Here is a 26,925-nt window from a genome sequence, read left to right as displayed (position 1 = left end):
CAAAAGAATAAGAATGGCTACTATTTTGGCCTATTAGTTTTTATAAATGTGAAAATTGTGGCATGGAGAGCAATTTGCCCAAGAACACATAATCCATCAGGGCAAAGTCAAGGACAGCTGATGGAACAACAGAAGTTTGAACTGTGTGGTCCACTGGTACTAAAATTACCCCCCAATGAATATCTAGTCTGCTCTCCCTACAAGAGTTTAGCCCCCCAAGATTCAACCAACCAGGGCTTTCCATCCGGGATTGAGAATCCGGGCAGGCATAAGACCGGCCGCATATGTTGTTCCATGACATTTTATACAATGACCTTGCCCATTTTATATAATAACCTATACCTGGATTTAGTATGGGCAGTGGTCCTGCAACCAATCCCCCTCAAATATGGAGGGAAGACTGAAGTTCGGTTTTTCCTCTGGGCTGGGGTCAGAGCCCCCACCCCCCACCTTGTTCAAGGGCTAACTGTAAGTCTAAAATTCCTGTTCCTCACCTACACCAATTCAAACAGAGAAGAAATGTGTTCACTAAATCTCACTTCCCTGTGCCTCGTTTTCTCCCCACTCTAACACACCATTTTACTTATTTTTATTTTTATCTGACTTCAAAGAATATAAATTCCAAGTAGGCAGGAGAGTGTTGTCTTTTGATCTATTCTTCCACTGCTGCATCCCCACCTCCTAAAACAGGGTCTGGTTAGTACACAGAGGCCCAAATACTTTTTAGATTAATGAACTTAATGAACAGTGAACTTAACTTGGTTTACATTTTCTTAACTTCAGCATAACTTTTCCAGCTAGACATTTTCATTTGTATTAACAGTCTTTAAAATATTTTGTCTATCACTTGTGAGAATGGGGAATAAATGAAACCAGCTACCACGTATGTCTTTAATTTCCTTCCTCTTATTTTTAATACTTTATTACTTCCTTATTAAAAATAACAATGTTGCCTATTTCTACTAAGATATAATCTCAAAGTCATTTGCCTCGCTGAGTACAATTGTGAATGGATAGATTTTTTTTCCTCATTATATAACTGGATTTCTGATTACCCTAAAGAAAATACATATACAAAAATTCTTATTTTAAAATGTCTTATTTTTTAATATTTTTTATTGATTTCAAGGAGGGAGGAGAGAGCGATAGAAACATCAGTGATGAGAGAGAACCACTGATCAGCTGCCTCCTACATTGCACATCCTTTACTGGAGATCAAACCTGCAAACCAGGCATGTGACCTGGACCAGAATTGAACCGGGACCCTTTAGTCCACAGGCTGACACTCTATCCACTGAGCCAAACCGGTCCCGGCCCGAAGTAACTAATATCCAGAGCTCATGCCTCCTCTAGGTGTCAGTGGCCCAGTTCCCTCCTAGTTTTGGCTCTGAATCTGTCTCTGTAACGTCACCGGTTTGGGACACTGCCGTAGTTTGGAAAACACCTACAGCAGAATATCTGGTTTGCCTAGACTTTAACTTCACCTCACAGTTACAATGAAAGTTGGTATTTGTAAGGTTGCTAGGTGTGGGAGGCAGGTATGGCAGAGCTAGGATAATGTATTCTTATTATTTAGATGAAGTAGGGAAAATCCTAAGCAAATTTGTGTTGTTACCATGCCTCTGATTTTAAGATTCTCATGATTCATTTTTTTTTTAGGATTTTTCCTAAATCTTCACAAGCATTTTAATTATAAAATAACACACTGACTGATTTGATTAGCCAATAATATGTAGAGCCTTTTGTCCTTTCTTTTTTAATGTTACCCAAATCTAAGTTTTATAAGTCTATATCCAAGTTTTTATACAGTTACCTGTCCTGGTAAATGTGTTAGAGGCTTTTAATATATGCATTAATGTTCATAATGTGAACATTGTATATTAATACCATAAAGTTTTATATCCTTTAATAACTGCATTACAGAACTTTTACTATTGTAGCTTAATGAGTAATATAATAGACACCTTATACAGAAAGCATTACTGAGGACAAAGGCCAGGTACTGACCAAGCATTTTGTTGAAAAAGAAGTCCCCACATGTTTTCCAAACATACTAACTCAAGCTGACAAGGGAGAATGCTTTTAATTTGCCCTTAAAATATATATATATTTTTTTTAAAGAAGCACCTGCCTTGAGACTCTCTCCAATTTCTCTGGCTATATTGTATGTAGCAAACAAAGCTAAGCTACACTAGCAGGCTAAAACTTCCCTCTCTAACGCATGTAACTCTTTGTGTCTGTGATCAAATATATGGCTTATTAGTGAAAACATAGAACATGTTAAAATTTCATTATATTGAAATTTGTGCCCAGTTTGAACAAATGAGTTGCTCAAAATCATTCTAAGGCGATTTAAAATATTGAAAAAAAGAAACAATACCTTCAAATTTTTCAGAATCACTCAATTTTTAAAATCTATACACTAAATTATAAAATAAAATAAATCCTCCAAGAAGAGGATTTTGAAGTGTATATTTTGAAGGTAACATTAATCTTTTAATTTTTCAGACTTTACACTAACTTAGTTCCCCTTCTCTCGTGTGTGTGTGTGTGTGTGTGTGTGTGTAAATTTGGTTAGATGTTTGTAATGATCTACATCCTAAGTATGGTATACGGATGTGAAACAGTGCTTTTTATTCAAGTTTATTCAAGTAAACACAGGAATCCCCAAATCAAATGCAGTATATCAAGTCATGCCCAGAATCAAAGTAAAAGTAATGGACCCCAAGTTAAAATTACAGCTGTCTTTAATCGATGTATTTGTTCATTTCTTTGTCCATAAAATATCAATACAGCAGCGCTAAGGTTCAGAACAGCGCTGCTGGGACAGAGCTTCTCGGGAATGCCATTCGCTGTGTGTTTCACTGCAGTTTCCATTTCTACACTCAACAGGTGACTTACAATATAAAACTGGGCAACTGCTCTCATCAAGAGCTTGAAACCAAATTCTTCTCCAAGAAAAGATGACACCTGCAAAGGTCTCCTTATTGTCATCACCCCTGCTAGGGGCATGTCCAGGCTCCGCTGAGGCAGCGGTGGACCAAAACGGTTCCACGGAAACTGCGCCACAGCCTGGGGACGGGGACCAAACGTCTCCATCCCCGTCTCCCTCGCTTTCCCCTCGCCACTGGCCGCCAGCTCGGGCGTCTCCGCCCGCGGCCAACAGCTGCCGCGAGCGGCTGGGTGCAAGGCTCGCCATTTGCCCAGCCGGGTGTCCCTTCTCCGCCGTCCCCTCCCTCTCCGCCTCCTCCTCTTTGGGGCCTGCAGCCAAGAGGCGGGGGTGACCCTCAGCAGCTGACCCAGCAGGGAGGGCACTGCCTCTCCCTCGGCCCTCGCCCTCGGACACACCATGGGCCCAGACGCGCGTTTGCGGCGCAGCAGCGACCACGCAGGCGGCAGCCCCGGCGACTCTCAACTGCCTCCTTGACCACCGCGACCACCGCCCGGCACCCCGAAAAGCCATCGTCACACCAGCGGCAGGTGAATTCAGGGCCCCCAGACCATCTAGGCGGCAGGCGCCAACCTACGACAACAACGATGGCGGGCGACGGGCGGCGGGCGGAGTCGGTGGTTGAAGGGTGGGGGCTGCACGTGACACCCAGGGCCCCCCTGCGGGAGGGGAGGCGCCGGCTCGCCCCGGAACTGGGAGGCCGCAGTGACGCACCGGCGCACGCAACGCCGTCGCCTTCGCCGACGCGCCACGCCCGGCGGGAAGTGAGGTTTTCGGAAGAGCCGCCGGAAGTGTACGGCGACTTGGAGCCCCCGGTGGCCAACGATAGGTCTCCGATGGGAAAGCGAGTCCAGCTGAGAGAGTTCCGGCCCCACTCTACCAAAGAGGAAGTGGGAGGAAGCGCCTACAACCTACGGTCCCAGCGGCGGAGGCAGCCGCGGCTCCCGGACGCCGGCGAGATGAAGACGCGAAGCGCCGCGCGCCTCCAGCCGGAGAGCTCACCGCAGCCTCCCCTGCAGCCGGCTATGGCCCCGAGACGGTTTCGGGACTCTCACTCCTCTGAAGGTGAGGCGGACGGAGGTAACAGTCCCGCGTGTCGGGGAGCGAGAGGGGCGGGAGGGAGGGAGGGCGGGCGGACGGGCTGTCCCCGCCGAGCTCATTCATCCTCGCACGGGCTCCTCCGGCCGGGTGAGGTGGGTCCTCTCGTCCGTCCACCCCGACCGCAGGGGTCAGAGAGGCACCGGAGGGAGGATTGGAAAGGCTTAGTGGGAGCAGCGAGCAGAGCCTCGGAGCTCTGCATCCCCGGGCATCGGTTTAGAGGTGTCAGGATTGCCTTCCCGAGGGACGGCGAGTTAGGCGGCCGGCGGGACATCGGATCGCTCCAGGCTCAGTTTCATTTCGGTTTCCGCTAGCCTGTGGCCGTTTCTGCTAAAAAGCCGCTTCTAGTTCCTCCTTTTATTCTCAGGGGCCCAAAGTCCCCAGCTGCGAATTACGGTTCTCACCCACCTTCCAGTCAGTTCCCTTCCCTGCCCGCGAGAGGAGAGAGGGAGGGCCTTGTGCGGGGTAGTAGCGTAGTAGTCGGGGAAGTGATTTGCGACCCCACCCAAATCCGGACAGCGACATGGGGTGAGCTAGTTATCTTGAACTTGAAGCCCCCAGTGTGTCTGACAGACTTGAGCTGATGGCTCTTTCTCTTTATGGTGGTCTGTGCCCCACATTCGCCACTCTGGGGGCCCCCTCATTGTCATCTCAGTGATTAAGGAGCAGCCCGACAAACGGGCCAAAAGGATGCTGACAAAGTTAGTGTGTAGTTTTTTTTACACGAGTCACAGGTGAATCAACACCCTTAATCAGCCCCTTCCCCTCCTCGCCTCCAGGCCCCCATCTAGCAGAGTCCCCAGTGATGTTTCATGTTAGCCCATGTAAGGCACCTGTGAGGTAAGAGCCAGGGGGTCTGAATCACAATGGGATGACACAGGAGACCGTTGATAGATACGGAGAGGGCTTGGATTTTCAGGCTTAGAGTAACAGGCTGCCTGTTTACCGGATGACATACGAAGTGCTGACACATTTGAAGATGTGTTCATTTTGGAAACTTTATGTTAAAGAGACGTACATTACTATAGGGTGTAGTCACTCGAGACAGTTGTTCCTATGGGAAGTAATACAGTACTTAATAAATAATAATACAAGAATAAACTCTGTTTCTCATACTCACCACTGCAAACACCCCATGTGTTCCTGAAGGCAAAGATCCTATCATATATATTTGATAGTGCTTATGAATCTTCAATGTCTGGAAGAATGCTTTGCACATATTTTTATTTAACAAGACCTGTTAAATGGTATGGACTCTTCTTCAGAGTCTAATGAAGCTGTGTAAGTTAATATTTTTAACACATAAAGGATATGCCTCTATTTAAGTACATCTCTAAGGACCTAAACATTTTTTTTTGCTCTTTTGCTTTCTTCCACATTTTTGATACTAGCCCAGCAATTTTCAACCTTTTTCATCTCATGGCGCACATAAACTAATTACTAAAATTCTGTGCTCACCAAAATGTATATATTTTTTTGCCGATAAGAACAAAGAAAGGCATAATTTTGATTCATTTACAGCAGATGGCTGTCATTTTTTAAATTTAAAAATCCAAGGGAAAAGAGGTCAAGTAGTCCGGTATTGTGTGCTTTAAAAATTCTTGCAGCATACATGTTGAAAATTGCTGCTCTAGCCCATCTTTTAAGATTTTTAAAGTAGTAATATGTTTTTGTGGTAAAGCATTAGAGGGGAGGAGTTTTATTTTTTTTTTAATTGTAGTTATGACTAGTTATATTTATAAGTTTTGGTAAACTTAATTCCACATTTCTAAAGCAATGAATTACTTGCATTTCTGATCATCTATGGCTATTAACATGAATATATAATCTCTACCCAGATCATGTATTCTGAATTTTGACAATTGTCATATCTATTCTTTAGAGGAAGAGCTATCTCTGCAAACTGATGTAAGCCAAACAGTCTCAAAGAAAACTGTCAGGAGAACACAGGAGATTTCGGGTGAGAGAACGATTTTGGTTTTTCCCTTTACCTGGCAACTTTTTTTTTAATGTACAGGTTATAACCCGGTTCATCAGGGGTCCCAAGTCATACTTCATTCAGTTTCAGTAAATCTTAATAGTTGTTTATTGAATTAAGCAATGTGTCAAGAAAAGACAAGGAGCTTACTTTAGTACTTACTGAGTACCAGCTGCTTCATATATATTAATTCAGTCACATAACTGTGTGTCTTATAACTTATTCAGTCGCAGAGCCCTTTTATTTCCCCCAAGTATCACTGTCACTCGACCATGTAATAATTAGCTACCCAGTAGGATAAATGGGTAAACTGCCTTACCCACATTTCGTTTAAAATGGGTTAAATGGTTTGTATAGCAAAATCTTGTCCATTTGATACTACATTTCATGAAGTCTAAGATAGTCATCTGTAAGATACTGTCATTGTTTTATGTACCACTTAAAAGGAAGAAATGCTGCTATTAAACTGTAATATGCCATAGATTGTGTAATGCATCCCAATTCAGAAATGTTAAAGTCTAAAAATATTTGCATCTTAGAGTCAATGTCACATGGAAGTAGGCTACATCCGATAATCTACTTAAGTTCTTAAAACAATTATTTTGAAAAGCAGGGGAAAGAATTAACTAAATTTATTAGTGTTTAGTATATTTTGTTTTAATTCCACTTATTTTTAGTTTGCTCTTTTTGATATTAGGACAATCCCACGTCAGATGATTATAACTGTTGAAACTGATCATCCCTGGATTTTTTTAACCCAGGCCTAAATGGGCTGTCGGACATCCCTCAAGGGGTCCCAGATTGGAGAGGGTGAAGGCTGATGAGCTCCCCCGCTCACCCCCGTGCACAAACTTTGTGCACCAGGCCTCTAGTACTATATAACTAGAAATTAGGTTATGTTCATCTTTGGGAGATTGGGGATACTCAGGGTTCTCTTACTCTAAAAGGAGCTTTTATAAATCTTTCTACATCCAGCACTTGGCATGCTCCCGTCTCATGCTTCTGAATGAAAGGAGAAAAAGTTTAGGTTATTATTAAATGCTTGTAAAGGAATCTGTCTAGCAGAGGAATTTTTAAATAGGAGTCACTTCCAATCTTGTTGGAAGATTGCTTTTAGAAAAAGTTTAAGGATAGGCCCTTTCTCTTCCTTATAGAATTATAGAGTTTCAGTTTAACTTGATATTTTGAATATTATATATTCTGTAATTGCATATATGGCCACTACTGTGGTCTGAGAGAAATTTATTCAAAGATGCCCTTAAGAATAAAGACTTAACCCAAGAGGCCACGTTCTAAAACAACCTAGGAAAAATAACTGTGTTACTGATCATCTGATACCTCTTCCTGGTACTTTGTCTCCTTCAAGTATCTTACATACACACACACACACACACACCACCCTATGGAGCATACAGGAAAGAGGTGTTTTTTTGTTTGTTTTTCTTCTCTATGCTCATACAGATTTTTTTTTTTCATTGAAAAAATTTTTTCAATTACAGTTGATATTCAGAATTATATTAACTTGATATAGCATCAAATTGTGGTTTCTATCTGGGAAATTTAGGAGTATTTTATTTGGTATTCCTTTCCTTTTATACAAATACAGTCTGCTGAAAAAAAATTATCAATTTTCCCATCAAGTCCATAAATTTTTTATGGCAGGAAACTTGTTTCTAGTTCACTAGTATACTCTTATACTTAACATAATGGGAAGTGCAGAAACACCTCTGTTGAATTAATAGATGACTGTATAATAAATCTTATGTGTTGGATATTTTACGTATTCTTAAGTGTTTTTTTCTCCCATATTAGTGATGGGTGAAGATTCTCTACTTGGCCTGTGTAGACCCCCTCTAAGAAGTCCACTATCTGGTAAGAAATTATTTGTCTGTAGGCGTAACGTTTTTTAAAAATGCAATTTTGTTTTCAAGTAGGGTAGCACATGTATTCATATGATTCAAAATTCAAAAGTTACTTTAAATACACAATGGAAAGTCATCCTGCTCCCTCTCTCCTTTACCCACCCATCTCATCAGAGGCAGCCAGTGTTGTCAGTTTCCTGGGTATTCTTCCAGAGATATTTTATGGAGATACAAGGAAATTCATGTATAAATGATCTTTCCTCCCTTTATTCCAATAAATATTTTTGCACCTCTATAATGTTTATTTCATTTAACATATATTGTGACATTTTCATATAACTATATCAAGGGCTTGCTTCTTCAGCCTTTTTAGGAGGTGTTTTTTACATGTTGCTATAATTCTTTTTGTTAGCGCTCTGACTTCACACTAGGGTCAGGGACTTTTTATTCTTTGCAGGATGAGGCTGATAAAAAATTCAAGACTGAGGCTTTGTGGCTCAGGGCTATAAAATTTCCCTGCCTCCAGTACCTTTCTTTTTGACTAATACCTTAAAAGACTGTTACCTTAAATTGATTTCATGGCTCTGAAAGAAAACTAGTGAAGTCTACTTCTGCTTTATTTTCAGTTTTTTGGCCCAAAAAGATGCTTTATTATGGAAACTGAAAAGGAAGCTTATTTATCTTCACATTAATTTTCTATTCCTCAGTCATATTCTATAAGAAAAAATTATGTTGATTTTTCTCTGACTATCCAGTACTACAATGATAAAGATCTGTTATGGTTTTGATGATGAACCTGTGGTAAAGAACCATATGATGCATTTCCTTTTAAGCTCTAATCTTTTTCTCACTATCTCTCTTTCTTGCAGATTCATCATACAAAACAAATGGAAGTACTGAAAAGAGTGAATTAGGTTTGTTAATTTCTAATTTTTCTGGGTTCTTTTTGAGGATTCTGATTATCAGTAGAATATAGGAGTACACACTTTTGGTCACTGGCTTGAGAATATTACTTTGTTCATTATCTCAGTGTGTGGGGCACTGTCCCTATGACCAAGATCTTTCTTAGCAGCCTTGGTGGTGGTTCCATTTGAAATTATGTATTTTGTTATACTATTGTTAAAATTTGTGAAGGAACAAATACATTTTCATTTTAATTAGCCTTTGTTCAAGTCACACTATTGAGAGAAAGGAGATAACAACTTAACGATTAAGGTTTTTTTCTTGATTTAGAATTTGAAATTTTTTTCTAGTAAGTTTAGTGTCCTTTGCCATGTTTGTTGACCTAGTTTTAATTCTTTTCAGTGTTTTATTCATATAGAACATGAGATACCAAGATCTGTGGCTTTATGTGAATCTGCATTGATTGTGGTTGGACTTAGTTTTAAGTTACAACCCTTTTCTAAATTTGGAGATGGGTCAAAAGGAAAGAGGCCTAATTTTTCTTCATAAATAGTTGCAGCTTTAAAAAAATTTGTCTTTCACTTAAGCTGAGGTTAATTTCTTTAGAGACTTGAGGATTTTTAGTGTCTGGGTACTGAACATGATCCTTACAGTATACAGCAATTGTGGGCTTTTAGCCAAACACCAGAGTTTCTCAAGTGCTCTATTTTAAAACTTAAAAAAAAAAAAAAAGAATGTTTTTATGTCAAGTTTGTTTTTTTTAACCTTTTTTTCTTTTAAAATTGGGATTTTTTTTTTCTTTTATTGAATTTATTTGGGTGATTAAGTCAGACTCTTAATTAGAAAGAACTTTGAGCTAAGATAATCCTGCACTTTTACTTTCTATGCTTGAATAAAAATTATTTTTATAAGTATTTTATAATAAAAATTATTTTTATTAGTATTTTATAAGTATAATTTTATAATAAAAATTAACTTTAAATCAAGTGCTTTCCGGTTTGAAGGAAATTTCTGAGATTAATAGAGAATGGAGTGTATCAAATGGCTATTCATGGAACTTGAATATTAGTAATATCCTCAAGCTATACCTTAATCTCTTCTTCCTGCTCCACTCTGACTGTTCTCAAAAGCGTGGATGGCACCAAATAATTTTACAGGTACTATTTTTAAAGGTATATATACCGGGGTCAGAAAACTATAGCCTCTGAGTAAAATCTGACCTGCAGTCCTGTTTTTTGTACAGCTTGTGAGCTTTAAAAATATTTATATTTTGTGAAATATCTATATTTGACATACATATCTATGAGAATATGTGTATTCATATATGTGTGAATTGCAGAGAACTTACATGGTTCACAAAACCTAAAATATTTGCCATTTGGCCCTAAGTGGAATAAGTTGGCTGACCCCTCATTTATACCAATGGCAGGAATAAGACAGCAAATTACTCAAATTGTCATTTGTTTGTTCTAAGAGTAAATTCAAAGGGGTACATCCTTGTCTGGACATGGATTTATTGTAACACTCCAAGCTAGGTTATAATCTCCTTTATGAAATCTTCCTGTCTTTGCCCCCAGACAAAAAACAAGGTAAGCAAAGTTTATATTTACTTGAGTACTCTTCCCTCCTCACACCAACACATTCCACAGATCTCTAGGAATAGGAGCATTTATACAGTAGTAGAAATTACCAGGATCCTTGTATTTTCTTTAAAAACTGCAGTAAAAAACAAACAGCCTGGCCAGTTTGGCTCAGTGGATAAAGCATCACTGAGGTTCCATTTGGTCAGGGGCACATGCCTGGGCTGTGGGCTCGACCCCCAGTGCAGTGGGGTGCAGGAGGCAGCCAGTTCTTTCTCATCATTGATGTTTCTCCCTCTCCCTCTCTGAATTCAATAAAAATATATTTTAAAAAAATAACAACAAACAAAAAACTGCGATCATACAAAAAGAAGTGAACAAAGTGTTATAATTAGTAGTCTCCATCAGAGGAGATGGTTGTAAGTGATCTAGCTTGCAACAAAGACCTAAGATTTCTGAAAGTACCTTTTTGTAAATGGTTGAGATTGTTGGCACATTTAATTATTGCCATGTGTCTATATATTTGTCAGTGCCACAGATAACTTTTTAAAATTAAGGGTATTATTGCTCCAAAAAGGATGTTAATTTATCAGAACTTCTGTATGAGCATAAGGAAGAATAATACCATATATATCGATTTAATTTTTTTTTTAATATTACAGAGAGAGGGAGAGAGAGGGAGAGAGAGAGAGAGAGAGAGAGAGAGAGAGAGAGAGAGAGAGAGAAATATCTATGAAAGAGAAATATTCATCAGCTGCCTCCCGCATGCCTCCTGGTAGGGATCTAACCTGAAACCCGAGCATGTACCCTGACCAGGAATCAAACCAGTGATCTCTTAGTTCATGGGTCGATGTTCAACCACTGAGCCACACCAGTTGGGTATATTTATTTAATGTTTTAAACTTATGCATGTAGCAGCCAAGACGTTTAAAATACAGGAAGCTGAATAACAAAAGAAGGAAATGAAATTAAAACTTATGTAATCATAGAAGCTGCTGATTCATTATCAGATGGTATTTAAATACACATCTATGAATATTTTGCAGCTTAGGTTAAAAAGATAAAGACAAGTGGAATGTTTAAAACCTTGTATGAAATCTGATTATTTAAGCATTGATTTCAGGTGACTTTTTTTAAGTTGCCAAGTAATGTTTTTTTATTAAAGTATGAAAAATATTAGCAAGTCTTAAAAGCTTTTATTCTGTGACCCTGAAATCTATTCATTCATTAAAATAGACATTTATTTTTAACCTCCTCCTAAATGTCAGTGACTGGCCCATATGCTAGAACCAAAAAAATGTACATAAAAATTATTAAAAATTAATTAATGTAATCTAGTACATCAATAAACTGAAGAAAAATTACATGATCATGTCATTAGATGCAAGGAAAGCATTTGACAGACTCCAATACCCATTCATATAAAAACTTAGTAAACTGGAAATACATTTTAGAGTACAAGTAGACCTGTGGGTAAGGGAAAAATAAACTTTCTGATTTTAGTTTGTATCAGACTTATTCCTGAAACAGAGTAGAGGGAAATAATAAACTCTTCTTGGATTTAACAAACAAACAAACAAACAAAAAATAGTTCAGTTTGTCTTTATGGTCCCTTTTCTTAATTTTGATGTTTTTATTCCCAAGCTTTAGCCTTTGATGTTTTATACATGTATGCTTTTCTCTTCTAGAAGCCACCAGTGTCCCACAGAAGGTCAATTTCTCCGAAGAAGGTATTTTCTTTCCAAATGTCATACAGTGTATTCTTAATCTTTTTTTTTGTTACAATTATCAGAATTTTGATAGATACTTAAGAGTGAAAGCAGAAAATAGTGTCTTTTTCTTCAGGGGGAAAAAAAAAATCATTCTTACCTGTCAAACAGGCAGGTAAAATAGTATAGAATGAATATTGATAGCCTTTGTACATTTTAGCAAATTTTGTCTGAGTTAATAATTTTAAGCAGCTGAGACCGGTTTGGCTCAATGGATAGAACATCAGCTTGGGAACTGAAGGGTCCAGGGTTTGATTCCAGTCAAGGGCATGTACCTTGGTTGCGGGCATATCCCCAGTAGGGGGTGTACAAGAGGCAGCTGATCGATGACTCTCTCTCATCGATGTTTCTAACTCTCTATCTCTCTTCCTTCCTCTCTGTACAAAATCAATAAAATATATTTTAAAAAATAATAATAATAATAATAATTTTAAGCAAAGCTAGTATTTTCAGTTTTCTGACATTCTGGCATTTGATTATGTTATTAAAACAGTTTTTTAAATTCTCATAACCAGTCTATGTTTGAATAGTGCAGTACCATTTAGTCCATTTTAAAGCCCACCATACTCTGAAATTAGTCATCTCCATACTGAAATGTTTGTGTGTGGACATGTATATAACATTCCCAAACATACAGACATGTATCTGTATATGTACTAATCTTGTCTGAGTTTTCACACTAATAAGTTAAAGTTAATAAGGTAAAAATTTTCCGCTATTTAATGCTCCCCTTTTTAAAAAATTTTTTTTCAAGCTTTGGAATATAATCTTAGTAAATATTACTCTCAGTATTTGTTAGAATATAATGATATGCCTCTGAGAATATAAAATAAATGAGCTCAATTTTAGCTTATTTAAAACATCGTGACTCAGAATAAGTAAACCTAATAAAGAACAATTTTGTATCTGATCATCAAGAAGATTTCACTTTACGCCGAAACCGGTTTGGCTCAGTGGATAGAGCATCGGCCTGTGGACTGAAGGGTCCCGGGTTCGATTCCGGTCAAGGGCATGTACATTGGTTTCGGACACATCCCCAGTGGGAGGTGTGCAAGAGGCAGTTGATTGATGTTTCTCTCCCATTAATGTTTCTCTCTGTAAAAAAAGATTTAACTTTAATAAGATTTAACTTGAATGCTTGTTTTTGTTTCTTAATCCTGATCATTAGAGCATTTGAATAGAGACTATACTCGTGTATCCTTTCTTTCCTTTTAGGTGACACTGAAGAAGATGATCAGGACAGCTCTGACAGTGCTGTTAATTCTTATAAGGACAGATCCAAGAAGTCTCTTGACTCTGGAGGTAATATTGCTTTATACACATATGACACTTAGGAGCTGTATTTTTAGTTAAAATATAAAGGTATTCAGTGAATTTGCTTTTTAAAAAAATATATATATTTTTTATTGATTTTTCACAGAGAGGAAGAGAGAGGAAGAGAGAGTTAGAAACATCGATGAGAGAGAATCATCGATCAACTGCCTCTTGCACACCCCCCACTGGGGATGTGCCCATAACCAAGGTACATGCCCTTGACCGGAATCGAACCCGGGACCCTCCAGTCCACAGGCCGACGCTCTATCTACTTAGCCAAACCTGTTTTGGCTGTGAATTTGCTTTTTTAAGAAATACTGTAAGCCCTACCTGGTTTGGCTCAGTGGATAGAGCATCGGCCTGCAGACTGAAAGGTCCCAGGTTCGATTCTGGTCAAGGGCCATGCCTGGGTAGTGGAAAATAATTGATCCCCTTGATCCCCACTGGAGGCAGCCAATCAATGATTCTCTCTCATCATTGATGTTTCTATCTCTCCTTCTCCCTTCCTCTCTAAAATCAATAGAAATATATATATATAAAGTTGTTTTTCTCTCTCTCCCACTCCTTTCCTCTCTGAAATCAATTTTTAAAAATCAATGGAAAAATATCCTCGGGTAAGGATTAAAAAGATATATATGTATATATGTATACTAGAGGCTCAGTGCACAGATTCGTGCACCAGTGGGGTCCCTCGTCCTGGCCTGCAGTGATGGGGCGAAACTTGCTCTTTAACATCCCCTGAGGAGTCCCAGATTGTGAGAGGGCGGTTCTCAGGTGACGCACCCCAGAATCGGGCTCCCTCCTCTCTGGTTCCAGGTGCAAGTCACCTGAGAACCACAGCTCAGCAACTCCTGCATTGAGCACCTGCCCCCTGGTGGTTAGTGTGTGTCATAGCTACTGGTTGGCCAGTAGCTTAGGCTTTTATATATATAGATATTTAGTCACCATACCTGAGTGTGTTAAATGCTTCTGTTGCCAAAATAGCAATCTGATTGTACTATATTTCTTCATTATTTTTTAGATCAAACCAGCAGACCAAGTCAATATCTAGAATCATTTTGGCAGTCATCTCAAAGTAAGGAAAGTACGTTTTACACTCTTACAAGTCTACCTGTGGGTGTGGTCAATGCTGCTTTTGTTTTTAAAGATCTTTTGCAAGTTTTATGTAAAATGTTGGAAAGGGGGTTTGGTGAATGCTTTAAAACCCTCATTGTGCATCTTGAATTTGCTTTTTGAGTGAGCCATCTCTGTATTCAACCTTGAATTAGAATTTAAAAACGCGGAACTGCTTTCAGTGATTTGTTGAGTATTTTTGGTTACAATGTAAATTTGTTGAAAAGTTTTATTTAACTAATGTAGTAGTTTGAGCCCACTTATATAGACATAATTTAATAAGGATATAAAGTTTTATATGCAGTATAATTTTAACTGTTGCAAAGACTTGGAATGATGAATAAATTAGTGATAAAGGAGATGTAGTAAAACGTTAATGGTAAGTTAGGTGGTGGGCATATAAAAGTTTTACAGCCTTGCTTACAACTTTGCAAATTTTCATAATAAAGTGTTGAGAAAATATAACTCAAGAAAAGATTGGAAAATAATATGCTGAAAGCTAACAGTGATTTGTTTAGAGTGGCGGAATCATTAGTGACATTTTTCTTTCACTTTTTTCATTATTTTGCAGATTATTAACAATGAATATGTATTTCTTAAGTTAAATGGAAATGATATTGGGGTTTTTCTCACAGTTTCAAATCAAGCCCCAGAATTTGAGTTATTCATAGATTTTAAAAAATATCCTTGTACACTGCCCTGGCCGGTGTGCTTCAGTTGGTTGGGCATCATCCTGTGCACCAGGATTCCTGATCAGGGTACCTGCCCAGGTTTTGGGCTCCATCCCCAGCAGAGGGTGTGCAGGAAGCAGCCGGTCAATGATTCTCATCATTGATGTTTCTCTCTCTCTCCCTCCTCCTTCCTCTCTATGAAGTCAGTAAAAACATATTAATTAATATGGAAGACATGAAAATAGGCAAGTTTCCATAAAAGAAATGAAAATTTTTAAAATTTTTACTTTCTATATCATTTGAAGACAAATTATCATTTGAACAATATTCGTTTATTAAAATATAAAATATTTAACTTGCATCACCTTCAAGGTTTATGTTGCCCAAATTTTGCATATAACAACTTTCGAATCTGCTAACACCCACTGAGTTGATTCCACTTTGGATTCTAAGGTGTCAGTATCTCCTTGCAAATTTTTCTTGTCTTTCTTCTTGAGAATGGCTAATGAAAACATCAGTTTGATAGGTATCATTAGCAGTTGTCATCTGCAAACATGATGCCCTCACAAGCATCATCTAAATTTTGGAGTTCTTTTTTATATCTATTTCTTCCTTCAGCTCTGTGATTCTACTTACATTCTGTTCAACTTTGTTTATCTTTCATTGATCTTCAAAAGAGGCATTGACATGTAATTCCACTTTATCTGTTTTTTTTTTTAGTTTTCAGTGGGTTCTAGGTTTGTGGTTTAAAAGCAGAGGTAACAAAATGAATAAGCTGCTGAAACAAAAATAAACCATTGTGGAAAAGAGACTGTATCATCTTATATATTTGTCCTTTGTTACTCAAAATCTCTGATTTTGGAAGCTCTTACATGTATCTTTCTATATAAATCATGTTACACTCATGCATTAGAATACTATTTAGGTATGATTAATTACCTAATTAATGCTTTATTCTAATGAATATAGGTAACAAGATATGTTTTCTTAAATCTAAGATACTGTCAATTTTATGCATCACTAAGAAAGAAAAGCCATCCAGTTAAACTGTTATATAACATAGCATTGGTTATAAGATGCAACCCTAAATCTGAGGTGTTGCTATAAAAAGTACTTTTTAGAATCAATGAAAAGAAATATTAAAAATCATGTGTCTACTTTTTTTAAAAGTACTGTATTTTGTTAGTATAGACTAAAGACAAATCTGGAAGAACATCTATCTCATATACTATGACATTTCTACATGTAATATTTTGTACATAGTAGGCACTACTAGATATTTATTAATTTTTAAGTTATACCTTTCTAAAAAGGTGCATTTCTTTTACAGCTAGCATATATCGCACTTGTTTTCAGGAAAAAAAGTCGAAAATAAATTTACATTGATACTTGTATCAGTGGATGGAAGTAACTCATTTCTTCAGGGCAGATTTGGAAATTTTCTTGTTAGAATTGTAATATTTTCAAGTTCCATGTGTGATTTTTATAGGTGTTCTTAAGTATCAGCACAAAACATGCCGCAGCATCCTTTATTTCATTACTACTCTACCGTGTCCACAAATTTGCTTATATAATACATAACATTATGTGGATTGCCAGGGTCTATATCTCAGCCCTACTACTTTGAGATATATAATGGGGCAAATTATTAATTTAAGTTTCCTTATTTGTAACATAGGAATAATAATAGTACTCACCACACAAATTATAAGAATTAAGTAAAATTATACTGACAACTGACAGTTCATCATTATTTTAATGGTATTGATCCTAAAGCTTACTACTAATTACCTAATTCCTGAATATTTTGAAGTTTAGATGAGGGAAAACAGTTACGTATTGTATATGTTTGAGACTGATGGAAGAAAGGTTTTTGCTTTTGTTTCTTTGATTTATGTATTTATAATAAACAAGCAAAATATTGATGCAATATTTTATTGTTCTTATTTTCAAGTATTCTATGACTTTATCTGTTTCTGTTTCAGGTCAAGACTTCACAGCTTTTAATAAGCAACATTCAGTGCCAAGTAAGTGGTCGGTGATTCTTGATTAGTCAACCAATTCTAACCTGTCATTACTCTGCCAGCAAAAAGTACTACCTATGTAGGATGTTTTAAGTCATTTTATCCTTTTTGCCTTTTAATTCACCACACATTGGTGCTCTGTGTGGTAGTTACTCTGTGATGTGGAAATGTGTTTAGGACAGTTTTACTGAAAGTAATTTATTTGCAAGAGTTAACTTTTCCTTCTTAACATCAAAATCAAGTTGAAGTGTCATTGAGCTCAGTCATTTTCACAGACCAGAGTAAAGCACTTGGACAGAGTTTTGTTTCTCAGGTGATTACACAGGGATGGGCAGAAATAGGTTTGCAGCTGTGATTTTGTGAGTTTATTCTTATATTATTATTTAGTTAGTTATTATATTATCTACTGTTGTTACTATTATTATTATTAACCCAGTTTTGCCCATCCCGGTATATTTATTTGCTACCTGTTTTGCTGGGAAGTGGTTCATCCTCACCGATGTGGTCCTTTGACATTGTCTAACACTGGAGTATGGGTTACATTTTCAAAGCATATGAAATCATATTTTGATATATATATATTTGCTACAGGCCCAGGATATCAAAGAAACCTTCAGCTACGTGTTGACCAAACCACAAGAATAAGGAAGACGATGCCAAGTAAGTTGAGCCTCTACCTGTTATTGAAATAATTTTACTTGCTGTTTTTCTTGGTTATTTAACATACAAAAATATGTAATTTTTCAGATAAGCACTTAGGGTGTTTGTGATGTCATTAATAAGGACATACCATAAATAGATGTGATGAAGCAATCACATTTTGAATTCAGTGTCCATCATAATTTCTGTGGCAATGTGTTTATGTTAAACCTTGACCATATAAAATAAAAATCCATGCCTTATGTGACCCTTAACCTCGCTCCCTTCTTTACTCACCTTGTTACAGTAGGTCGCAAGGTCATCACCCCTTATTATTATCTAGATAGCATAAAAATCCCCATCATGTAGCTCTTGCTCATGAAGTGACAAGCTGTAATTGGACAAGGTAAGCTCTGTGGCTTTGTTTCCCATCAGCAAAATAGTAATGGTTCACAATTCCCAGCAATGAAGTTTTTACCTCACATATAAGTGAGTTCTTCAGCTATCAAAACTGGGTTAGCTTTCCCCCCCCCCCAAGATATAATTGGCTTTATTAAGCAATTCATGAATGAGGTAGCATCCCTTCTAGCCCCTAGAAGGATGCTCTCTGGGTTAGCTTTTTGCCTTTGCCTTAATGCTGGCTGTCATTTCTTATTGCTATGTGTACCTGCTATTAGAAGATCATTTCCTCTCAGTTTGCTCGTCCTTCCTACTAGAGTTAGGAAAGGTTATCAATTATTAAGATTCTTAGGATTTGTTTATAACTAGTTTAAAAAAGTTAAAACTTATTTTGAAGATCTGAGAGATACTCTTGGAAATAAAACTGAGTTTGAGCATATATTCTATGAAAGTTCAGAGATTTTATATGTTATTTCTTAGTTCTTAACTATACAGGGTGTTTCCAAAAATGTCTACACACTTTAACAGCTGGTAGCTCAATTTTGAAAATGAGATGTATTTTAATAAACACTGCCTTTATAATTATTTGAAGTGTGTGTATACATTTTGGGGGACATCCTATATTCTGGGTAATTAATATCAGATTACTTCCAGATTAGTGAAGTATAGTGCACAATATTATCAAAAATGTATATGAAAAAGGCCAGGAGGTGGGGGTGGACTAGAAGGGGTCGATGGGAGAAACAAGGGGACATCTGTAATACTTTCAACAGTAAAGGTTTAAAAATAAATAAAATAAAATTAGGAGACTTTATGTAATAAGGTGGACATGTTCCTCAAAAAAAAAGTTTGCATAATTTTTACTTCCTCCAATAAGACACTACAAATGCTGTGTAGAAAGGAAAATAATTGCATTGAGGATCTAATTGGAATGTAGAAATACACCTTTTAGTTGCTAAATTGCTAGCTAATTTTTTGTATTTTACCTATTTGCATTCCTGCTTTGTCTCAAATTAGTTCATTATGCCTACTAGTTTGATGTAATCTCATGTTTTGTTTCTGCTTTTGTGACCATATCCATGAAGTCGTTGCCAAGGCCAGTATCAAGAAGCTCTTTCTTTGTGTTTCTTCTGAGAGCTTTATGGTTTTAGTTCTTTGGTTTAAGTTTTTAATCCATTTTAAAGTTGATTTTTGTGTACAGTATATAAGGGTCTAGTTTCATTGTTTTGCGTGTGGATATCCATTTTTCCCAAACATCATTTATTGAGGATACTGAGCTCCGTCACATTTGTCTAAGAGCAGTTGGCCATATTTGCGTGGATTTATTTCTAGACTCTGTTCTCTTCCATTGGTCTATATATCTCCTTTTATGCCAGAACCATGCTATTTTGATTGTCTTAGCTTTGTCAAACATTTTGAAATCAGAAAATGTGACACCTCCAGCTTTATTGTTTTTATTCAAGCTTGCTTTGGCTATTCGGAGTTTTTGTGGTACCATATGAATTTTAGAATTGTTTTTTATTTCTGTAAAAAATGCCATTGGAATTTTTATAGGGCTTGAACTGAATCTGTAGATTACTTCAGGCGGTATGGACATTTTAAGGATTTTTAATTCTTCAATTTATGAACATGGATGTCTTTCCATTTACTTGTGTCTGCTTTAAATTCCTTTTCAGTGTTTTATAGTTTTCAGTATACAAGTCTTTCACTTTCTTAGTTTAGTTCTATTTTATTCTTTCTGGTACCATTGTAAATAAGATTATTTTCTAGATTTTGTTGGTGTTCATTTTGTTTTCTTAGTTTACTTTTTATGAGTTATATAAATATTACATATTATATAACTATTATTTAGCTGTTTGTCCTTAGTAGCATCGTAGTATACCACTTCACAACATTTTTATATACTATTTTCTCATTGGATCTTTGCAGCCATGGAGTGAGGTATTTAAGCTAACATAATCTGTTGAATATTTTTATTCATTTGTATATTTGGTAAACTAATTTAGCAGCTTCTAAAAGACATAGTGTCCTGGGCTGAAGTATGAATTTATAAAACAATGTGTCTTTATAGTTAAGGTTGATGTCATTTTGCTTTATTTGAGAAATACCGTAACCAAAAATAAGGTTATTTCTGGATCTTGGCAGAGCTAATTTTATTTCTCCAGTTTAGTTTAGTGTTTCTAAAATGAAAGCTGATGGTAAACACCAGAAAGATTATGTGTGTCTGTGTGTGTGTGTGTGTGTGTGTGTGTGTGACGTATATGTATATGTATATGTGTATGTGTATATATATATATAATAGTTGTGACTCTAGACAACTGATAAATGTTAATTATTGGTAAATGTAGATCATATGAATGAGTAACTTACCTTCTCCACCTTCTGAGCCCCTGTCCTTTTGTAACCTCTCTCTTAGAAGTTAAAATCTGTGGCCAAGCCAAGAAAGATGAAGGAGAGAAAAAAGAGTTGGGGTAGTTTTTAATTTTTCTGAAGTAAGAATAGAAGTAGAGATTTGATGAAGTTGTGAGAATATTATTTTTGAAACCTATTGTTTAAGCACAAACATAAAACAGATTTACTTGTTAACAAAAATGGTGAAAAGTTTGTTTAGTGTAAATTTTTTATTTTATTTAAAACATTTTAAATTTTCATTACAGTTGACATTTGATATTATTCTACTTTCAGGTGTACAGGATAGTGGTCAGTTGTTTATATAACTTATGAAGGATCCCTCATAAGTCTAGTATCCACCTGGCACCATATATTGTTATTACAATATTATTGACTCTATCCAGTGGTCAGCAAACTGAGGCTCACAAGCCACGTGCGGCTCTAGCAAAGACCATCTCAGGAGTACCCTAATTAAGTTAATAACAATGTACCTACCTATATATTTTAAGTTTAAAAAATTTGGCTCTCAGAAGAAATTTCAATCGTTGTACTGTTGATATTTGGCTCTGTTGACTAATGAGTTTGCCAACCACTGTCCTATACTGTTTGTACTTTAAATCCCCATTGCTATTTGTCACTGCCAATTTGCACTTCTTAATCCTTTCACCTTCTTCACCAAGCCCCTCTAAAATTACTGGTACTTGAAGTGGTCAGAAGCACCAGAGGAATCTTTGAATCAATTTAAGGTAGAAAATAGTGTTAAGATGGAGCTTTACATTAAAATGCCTTATCCAGTCCTGGCTGGTTTGGCTCAGTGGATAGAGCGTCAACCTGTGGACTAAGGGTCCGGATTCAATTCCAGTCAAGGGCACATGCTCAGGTTGAGGGCTCTGTCCCCAGTAGGGGGATTGCAGGAGGCAGCCAATCAGTGACTCTATCTCATCATTCATATTTCTATCTCTTCCTTTCCCTTCCTCTCTGAAATCAATAAAAATATATAAAATAAAACACCTTACCCAGATAGCCCCGTGTTCATAATCTGTATTTTATTCTTTATTTTCCTCTTCACAGCATCAGTACCAGACAAATATTTCAGTATATTTCAGTTCTTATTTGAACCTCCTATCTTTATCCCAGAAGTTTCACGGCTCCCATTAAATAATTTGTATCAGATACTCGAAGGCTCTCTCACAGAGCGAATGTATTAAGAATAGGCATGCCGTCAATAGTTTTGATGGAAATAGGTCCCTGTCTCAAGGAGCTGTCATTCTAATGGGCACTTCTGCTTTTTGCTTCTGTTTCTGGCTGATCTCCACCTTTTCTTTCTCTTGGTGGAATTTTTATGTTCTTTCTCTGTTGGAAATACTTAAGTTATGAAACATAAATTGATGGTCTTTATTCCTCCTATCATTAGATAACAGCTTCCAGAAATCAGAGTTTGGAAACCAGTCTTCATCAACCTTCAGCCAACGTAAGTCTGTTCAGTTTTTATTAAGTGAGTCTTTAAAATTGGTTGTCCATAATTCTCTTTAATTGTGTTTGACAGCAAAATAACAATGCTATTCGAAGAATTGTATTTTAAGCACTTCAGAGGGAAAAGTTCATATTTTTCTAGCGGTGAAATTCTTTAATGGTAAATGATAGGAAACAACTGCTTTCCCCCTTCACTTTATTGTCCATACAACCAAAAGTAAAAGTTAGTAAACTAAAGCTACTAATACTAAAGTGGACCTTTCTGAATAAAAAAAAACAAAAAAAAAAAAACCTCACATAGCATAACACAACAGGATTGTCGTGGGTTTCAGAGTCCACAGGCTTGTATTTGAATTAGATTGGATCTCTTACCTTCTCTGTAGTATTGGGGGCAAGTTTAGTTTTCTAAGCCTGCGTATTACCCTGAATAAGTACTAAACAAATAACCGATTCTTAGACTTTTTGGTCTCGGTACCAAACTGAGTTTGGTGAAATTAATAAGTACCCAAAAAAAACCCTCTAATTTAAAAAAAATATGGGTTATACATAACCATATTTAACTAGAAGATAAAGTTGAAATTTTTTTTCTGACTTACTATTTTATTTTTGAGTAATTTAATAAGAAGAGCGGTAACTTGCTTTATATTTTTTCCAATTTCTTTAATGTCTGGCTTAACAAAATGGAGCTTACCTATCTATTACTTCTGCCTTCAGTCTGTTGCAATGTATTGTTTTGATTGAAGTATCTGCAGAAAATCCAGCTTTATACAGATACGTAGAACTTTAATAGTTTCAGATAATTGTGGATATTTTAATTTCGATACTCTCTAAAACTCAAGAAGTGGTAGTTTCTAACTGCTGTTTGAATATTTGAGACCACGTTAATATTTTTGTATTCTATAAAATCTATTGGTCTTTGTTGTACTTTGAATAGACTACCCTGCGCTGGTCATTTGGAAAATATGATTCATGAAGTTATGTAGTTTCCAAATGTTGAGACATTTGTAATACAATATCAAAAGAGTACATTTGCTAATATCACCCCCAACAAAAAAGTCTTTTAGAATTGGGAGCTTTCAAACTGATAGTAGTAGATACAATATTCCCACAATCCTAATTTTCACTTGAAACCTTGAATTTTATAATTGGCAGCAAATACTGTCAGTTGGGCTCACTTTGTTCATTTTCAAGAAAAAGTCTATCAGATATGCAAATCTGAGTAATCATAGTTTCTCACTTGTTCTTTCAATTAAAGAAGCACTAGGGCAGCTCACAACTCAGTTGCACAAGTTTTTTTCCTGAGACAACCATTGTATTGGGCTATGTATCAGAATGCTTTATGTAACTGAACCTATATACTTTTATTAGCCGATGTTACCTCAGTAAATTCAGTTCTTTTAAAAAATAAAATTTTTTTACTGATTTCAGAGAGAAAGGGAGAAGGAGAGAGAGAGACAGAAACATCAATGATGAGAGAAAATCATTGATTGGCTGCCTCCTGCATGACCCCCACTGGGGATTGAGCCTGCAACCCAAGCATGTGCCGTTGGCCAAAATCGAACCTGGGACCCTTGAGTCGATAGGCTGACGCTCCATCCACCAAGCTAATCCGGCTAGGGCAGTAAATTCAGTTTTGATAAAAAGAAGTGCTTTATAAGTGTTTCCAATTTTTTCACATAGAATATTAAAATTTGTGCTCAAATTATTTCTTATTAACCTCAAGTTATAGTAAGATATTCTTTATGAAGGATATTCTTTTTTTTCTTTTTTTTCTTTTTCTTTTTTTATAAATATATTTTATTGATTTTGTACAGAGAGGAAGGGAGAGATAGTTAGAAACATCGATGAGAGAGAGTCATCAATCAGCTGCCTCTTGCACACCCCCTACTGGGGATATGCCTGCAACCAAGGTACATGCCCTTGACCGGAATCGAACCCGGGACCTTTCAGTCCCCAAGCCGATGCTCTATCCATTGAGCCAAACCGGTTTCGGCATGAAGGATATTCTTAAGTAAAACAGAATGCATGGCCGTGAAGTATACAAAAACTATAATCATACAGTTTGGTGCCACTGCTCTGTGATTCATTCTAAGGCATCATTTGTTTTTTACACCATCAATGCAGTGTCAATGTGGTGGGAAAAGTTAATAATGTCTTAGTGTTATGAGATCTATGACAACTATTGCTCTAAAAGGTCCATATTGAATTATTAGCCTAAAGCACTCAGACAATAATTAGAAGGTGTAGAAGTATTTTCATTGCCATTATATTAAACGATTAAGTGTGTCACATATGAGAGAGTGCTTTATAAACTGAAAAGCAATAGATAAGTAACTTGATACCATGATAGCCAATAATAATTAGGGATGATTTGCAAACTAAATTTTACCAGTGTTAACTTGCATCAGTGCAACTAAAGGGACAGCTAGCTTCAATATATGCAGGGTGTTCACTTAGAGTGCATCCTTTTCTTTATCTTTTTGCACACTTAAAAAAAACTTTAAAAATTCTATCTTGAATAATTAGCCATCTGAACTCTGGGTTTCTAAATTTAAAAATGCTTTATAACATATCTTTTAATATTGCTTACTTCCCCAGTATTCACAGTAGCAATAGTTTTGTTTTATAAATTATACTAGAGGGCCCAGTGCATGAGATTTGAGCACTGGTGGGGGGTATGGCCTGTGGGGATCAATCCACTGTGGGAGCGCCAATCATCCCAGCTGTGGACCTGCCCTCCGAGCAGCTGCTCCTCTTGTGGGAGTGCACTGACCACCAGGGTGCAGCTCCAGCATTGAGTGTCTGACCCCAGGTGGTCAGTGCTCGTCATAGCGACTGGTCAAGCGGTCATTCTGCTGTTCATTGGCTGGGCTTGTATGATATAGGATTACTTCTAATTTGCTTATGCCATTTGATACATTTAAATTTTATTTCTTTCTCTTGAGTTTTTATCGTTTGGTAATGAAGAGACATAAGGATGCTTACACACCTACCTTAAAACCCATGGGTGTGAGATTTTCTAAAAATGTGTAATAAATTATTAAGAAAGTAGATTATCAGCTCCCTTCTTTAAATTCTTTCTCTTTTGTCCGTTTATAAGGGGTAGTATTGGCTTTCCTGGCCAGAATGGCTCAGTGGTTGAGCATCAACCTATAAACCAGGAGTTTGCAGTTTGATTCCTGGTCAGGAGACATGCTTGGATTGCAGGCTCAGTCCCCGGTGGGGGGCGTGCATGAGACAGCCGATTGATGTTGATATATCTCTCTCATCAATGTTTCTATCTTTCCCATCTTCTCTAAAAATTCAATAAAAACATTTTTTAAAAGATTAATATAGGTTTTACGAGTCACTTGCCCTTGACATGAAGAAATTTATATTTGTATCTGTCATTTTTTTTTCTCCTGAGCAGACATGACTGGACAACCCAAAAATGCATCTTTTGTCAAGTGGGACTGGTGGTGGATATTTCCTGTGCTCTTCATTCTTGTCCTTGGGATTTGGTGGTACACTCGTATTCCTCAGGTAGAAAGCACTGCTGTGCAAGAGTTCCAGAACCAGATGAAACAACTTATGACGAAGTACCAAGGTCAGGATGAGAAGCTGTGGAAAAGGAGCCTAACATTCCTGGAAAAACATCTCAACAGCTCCAAGCCTCGTCCTCAGCCTGCTATACTGCTGCTGACCGCTGCCCGTGACGCCGAAGAAGCTCTCAAGTGCCTGAGTGAGCGAATCGCCGACGCCTATTCGTCCTCCCGCAGCGTCCGCGCCATCCGGATCGACGGGACGGGCAGGGCTACCGAGGACAGTGATGCTGTGAAGCTAGAGGTGGACCAAGAACTGAGCAATGGATTCCAAAACGGCCAGACCGCAGCCGTGGTGCACCGCTTCGAGTCCCTGCCCGCAGGCTCCACTCTGATCTTCTATAAGTATTGTGACCATGAAAACGCGGCCTTCAAAGATGTAGCCTTAGTCCTGACCGTCTTGTTGGAGGAGGAGACACTTGGAACCAGTCTAGGCCTAAAGGAAATTGAAGAAAAAGTGAGGGATTTCCTCAAAGTCAAGTTCACCAACTCTAACACACCCACCTCCTACAAACATATGGACCCAGACAAATTGAGTGGCCTCTGGAGCCGCATTTCCCACTTGGTCCTGCCTGTCCAGCCTGAAAATGCCCTGAAAAGGGGAATCTGCTTATAAGCGATGACAGAAGAGAAATCATGTCCCAAGTTCTGAGAATTTTTTGGACTTTGTAACCAGAGATAGAATGCATCTTTGTGAAAGAACTGTTGTCTTTCTAAAGGAAGTAAAAGTTCTAAATCATTTCTCCAATCTGTTACCTGTCGTTTGAGAGAAACATTTTCCTGTTTCCATTAGATTTGTATTACTGGTATCAGAGAACTGTAAGTTAGATGCAATCCCACAGAGGATGGTTTTAGATGCAGCTGAAACATTATTACTATGGAATGACAGTGGGAAGGACTAGAAAATCCTTCCTGCGCAGCTTTCCTATTTTTAACGTAGACTTTTTACAGTTTGTTTTTAGTAAGGCAGCTCCCTAAATGCAACTGTGGGTTTCCCCACTTTGTTTTTCTTTTCCATCATTTGGGTGTGAGTTCCTTAGCTTCTGCTTATAGGAACAAAAATAACGAAAGGTCATCTGAGTGTGTGTTTGGGTTTTGGGTTATTTTTTTCTTTGATTTGGGAGGGTGGAAAGGAGGAGGCAAGGGAACAGAATTTGTGGATTGGGGAAGGAAAGGAGGG

The 26,925-nt window shown here is 37.3% G+C and overlaps 1 protein-coding gene across 6 annotated transcripts; it reads left to right on the top strand.

Annotated features, from left to right (window-relative positions):
- The first annotated feature begins 3,537 nt into the window (after positions 1–3,537).
- On the top strand, positions 3,538–26,925 carry TOR1AIP1 (torsin 1A interacting protein 1). Of its 6 annotated transcripts, none has more exons than XM_045583178.1 (11): positions 3,538–4,015; positions 5,931–6,008; positions 7,839–7,898; positions 8,758–8,802; positions 12,060–12,101; positions 13,356–13,442; positions 14,476–14,529; positions 17,224–17,265; positions 17,854–17,922; positions 22,106–22,162; positions 25,574–26,925. In XM_045583178.1, the coding sequence occupies exons 1-11, from the start codon at positions 3,538–3,540 to the stop codon at positions 26,359–26,361; spliced, it is 1,800 nt and encodes a 599-aa protein (XP_045439134.1). In that variant the 3' UTR covers positions 26,362–26,925. The 6 variants fall into 6 exon arrangements, with proteins under 6 accessions (XP_045439134.1, XP_045439130.1, XP_045439129.1 ...); XM_045583174.1 differs by having other exon boundaries at positions 14,476–14,538; XM_045583173.1 differs by having other exon boundaries at positions 3,538–4,030.

Source organism: Pipistrellus kuhlii, unplaced genomic scaffold (assembly GCF_014108245.1).
Source record: "Pipistrellus kuhlii isolate mPipKuh1 unplaced genomic scaffold, mPipKuh1.p scaffold_m20_p_18, whole genome shotgun sequence".
NCBI lineage: Eukaryota > Metazoa > Chordata > Mammalia > Chiroptera > Vespertilionidae > Pipistrellus > Pipistrellus kuhlii.
Note: the sequence above shows the minus strand (reverse complement) of the source record. Positions and strands in the feature narration are given on the sequence as shown.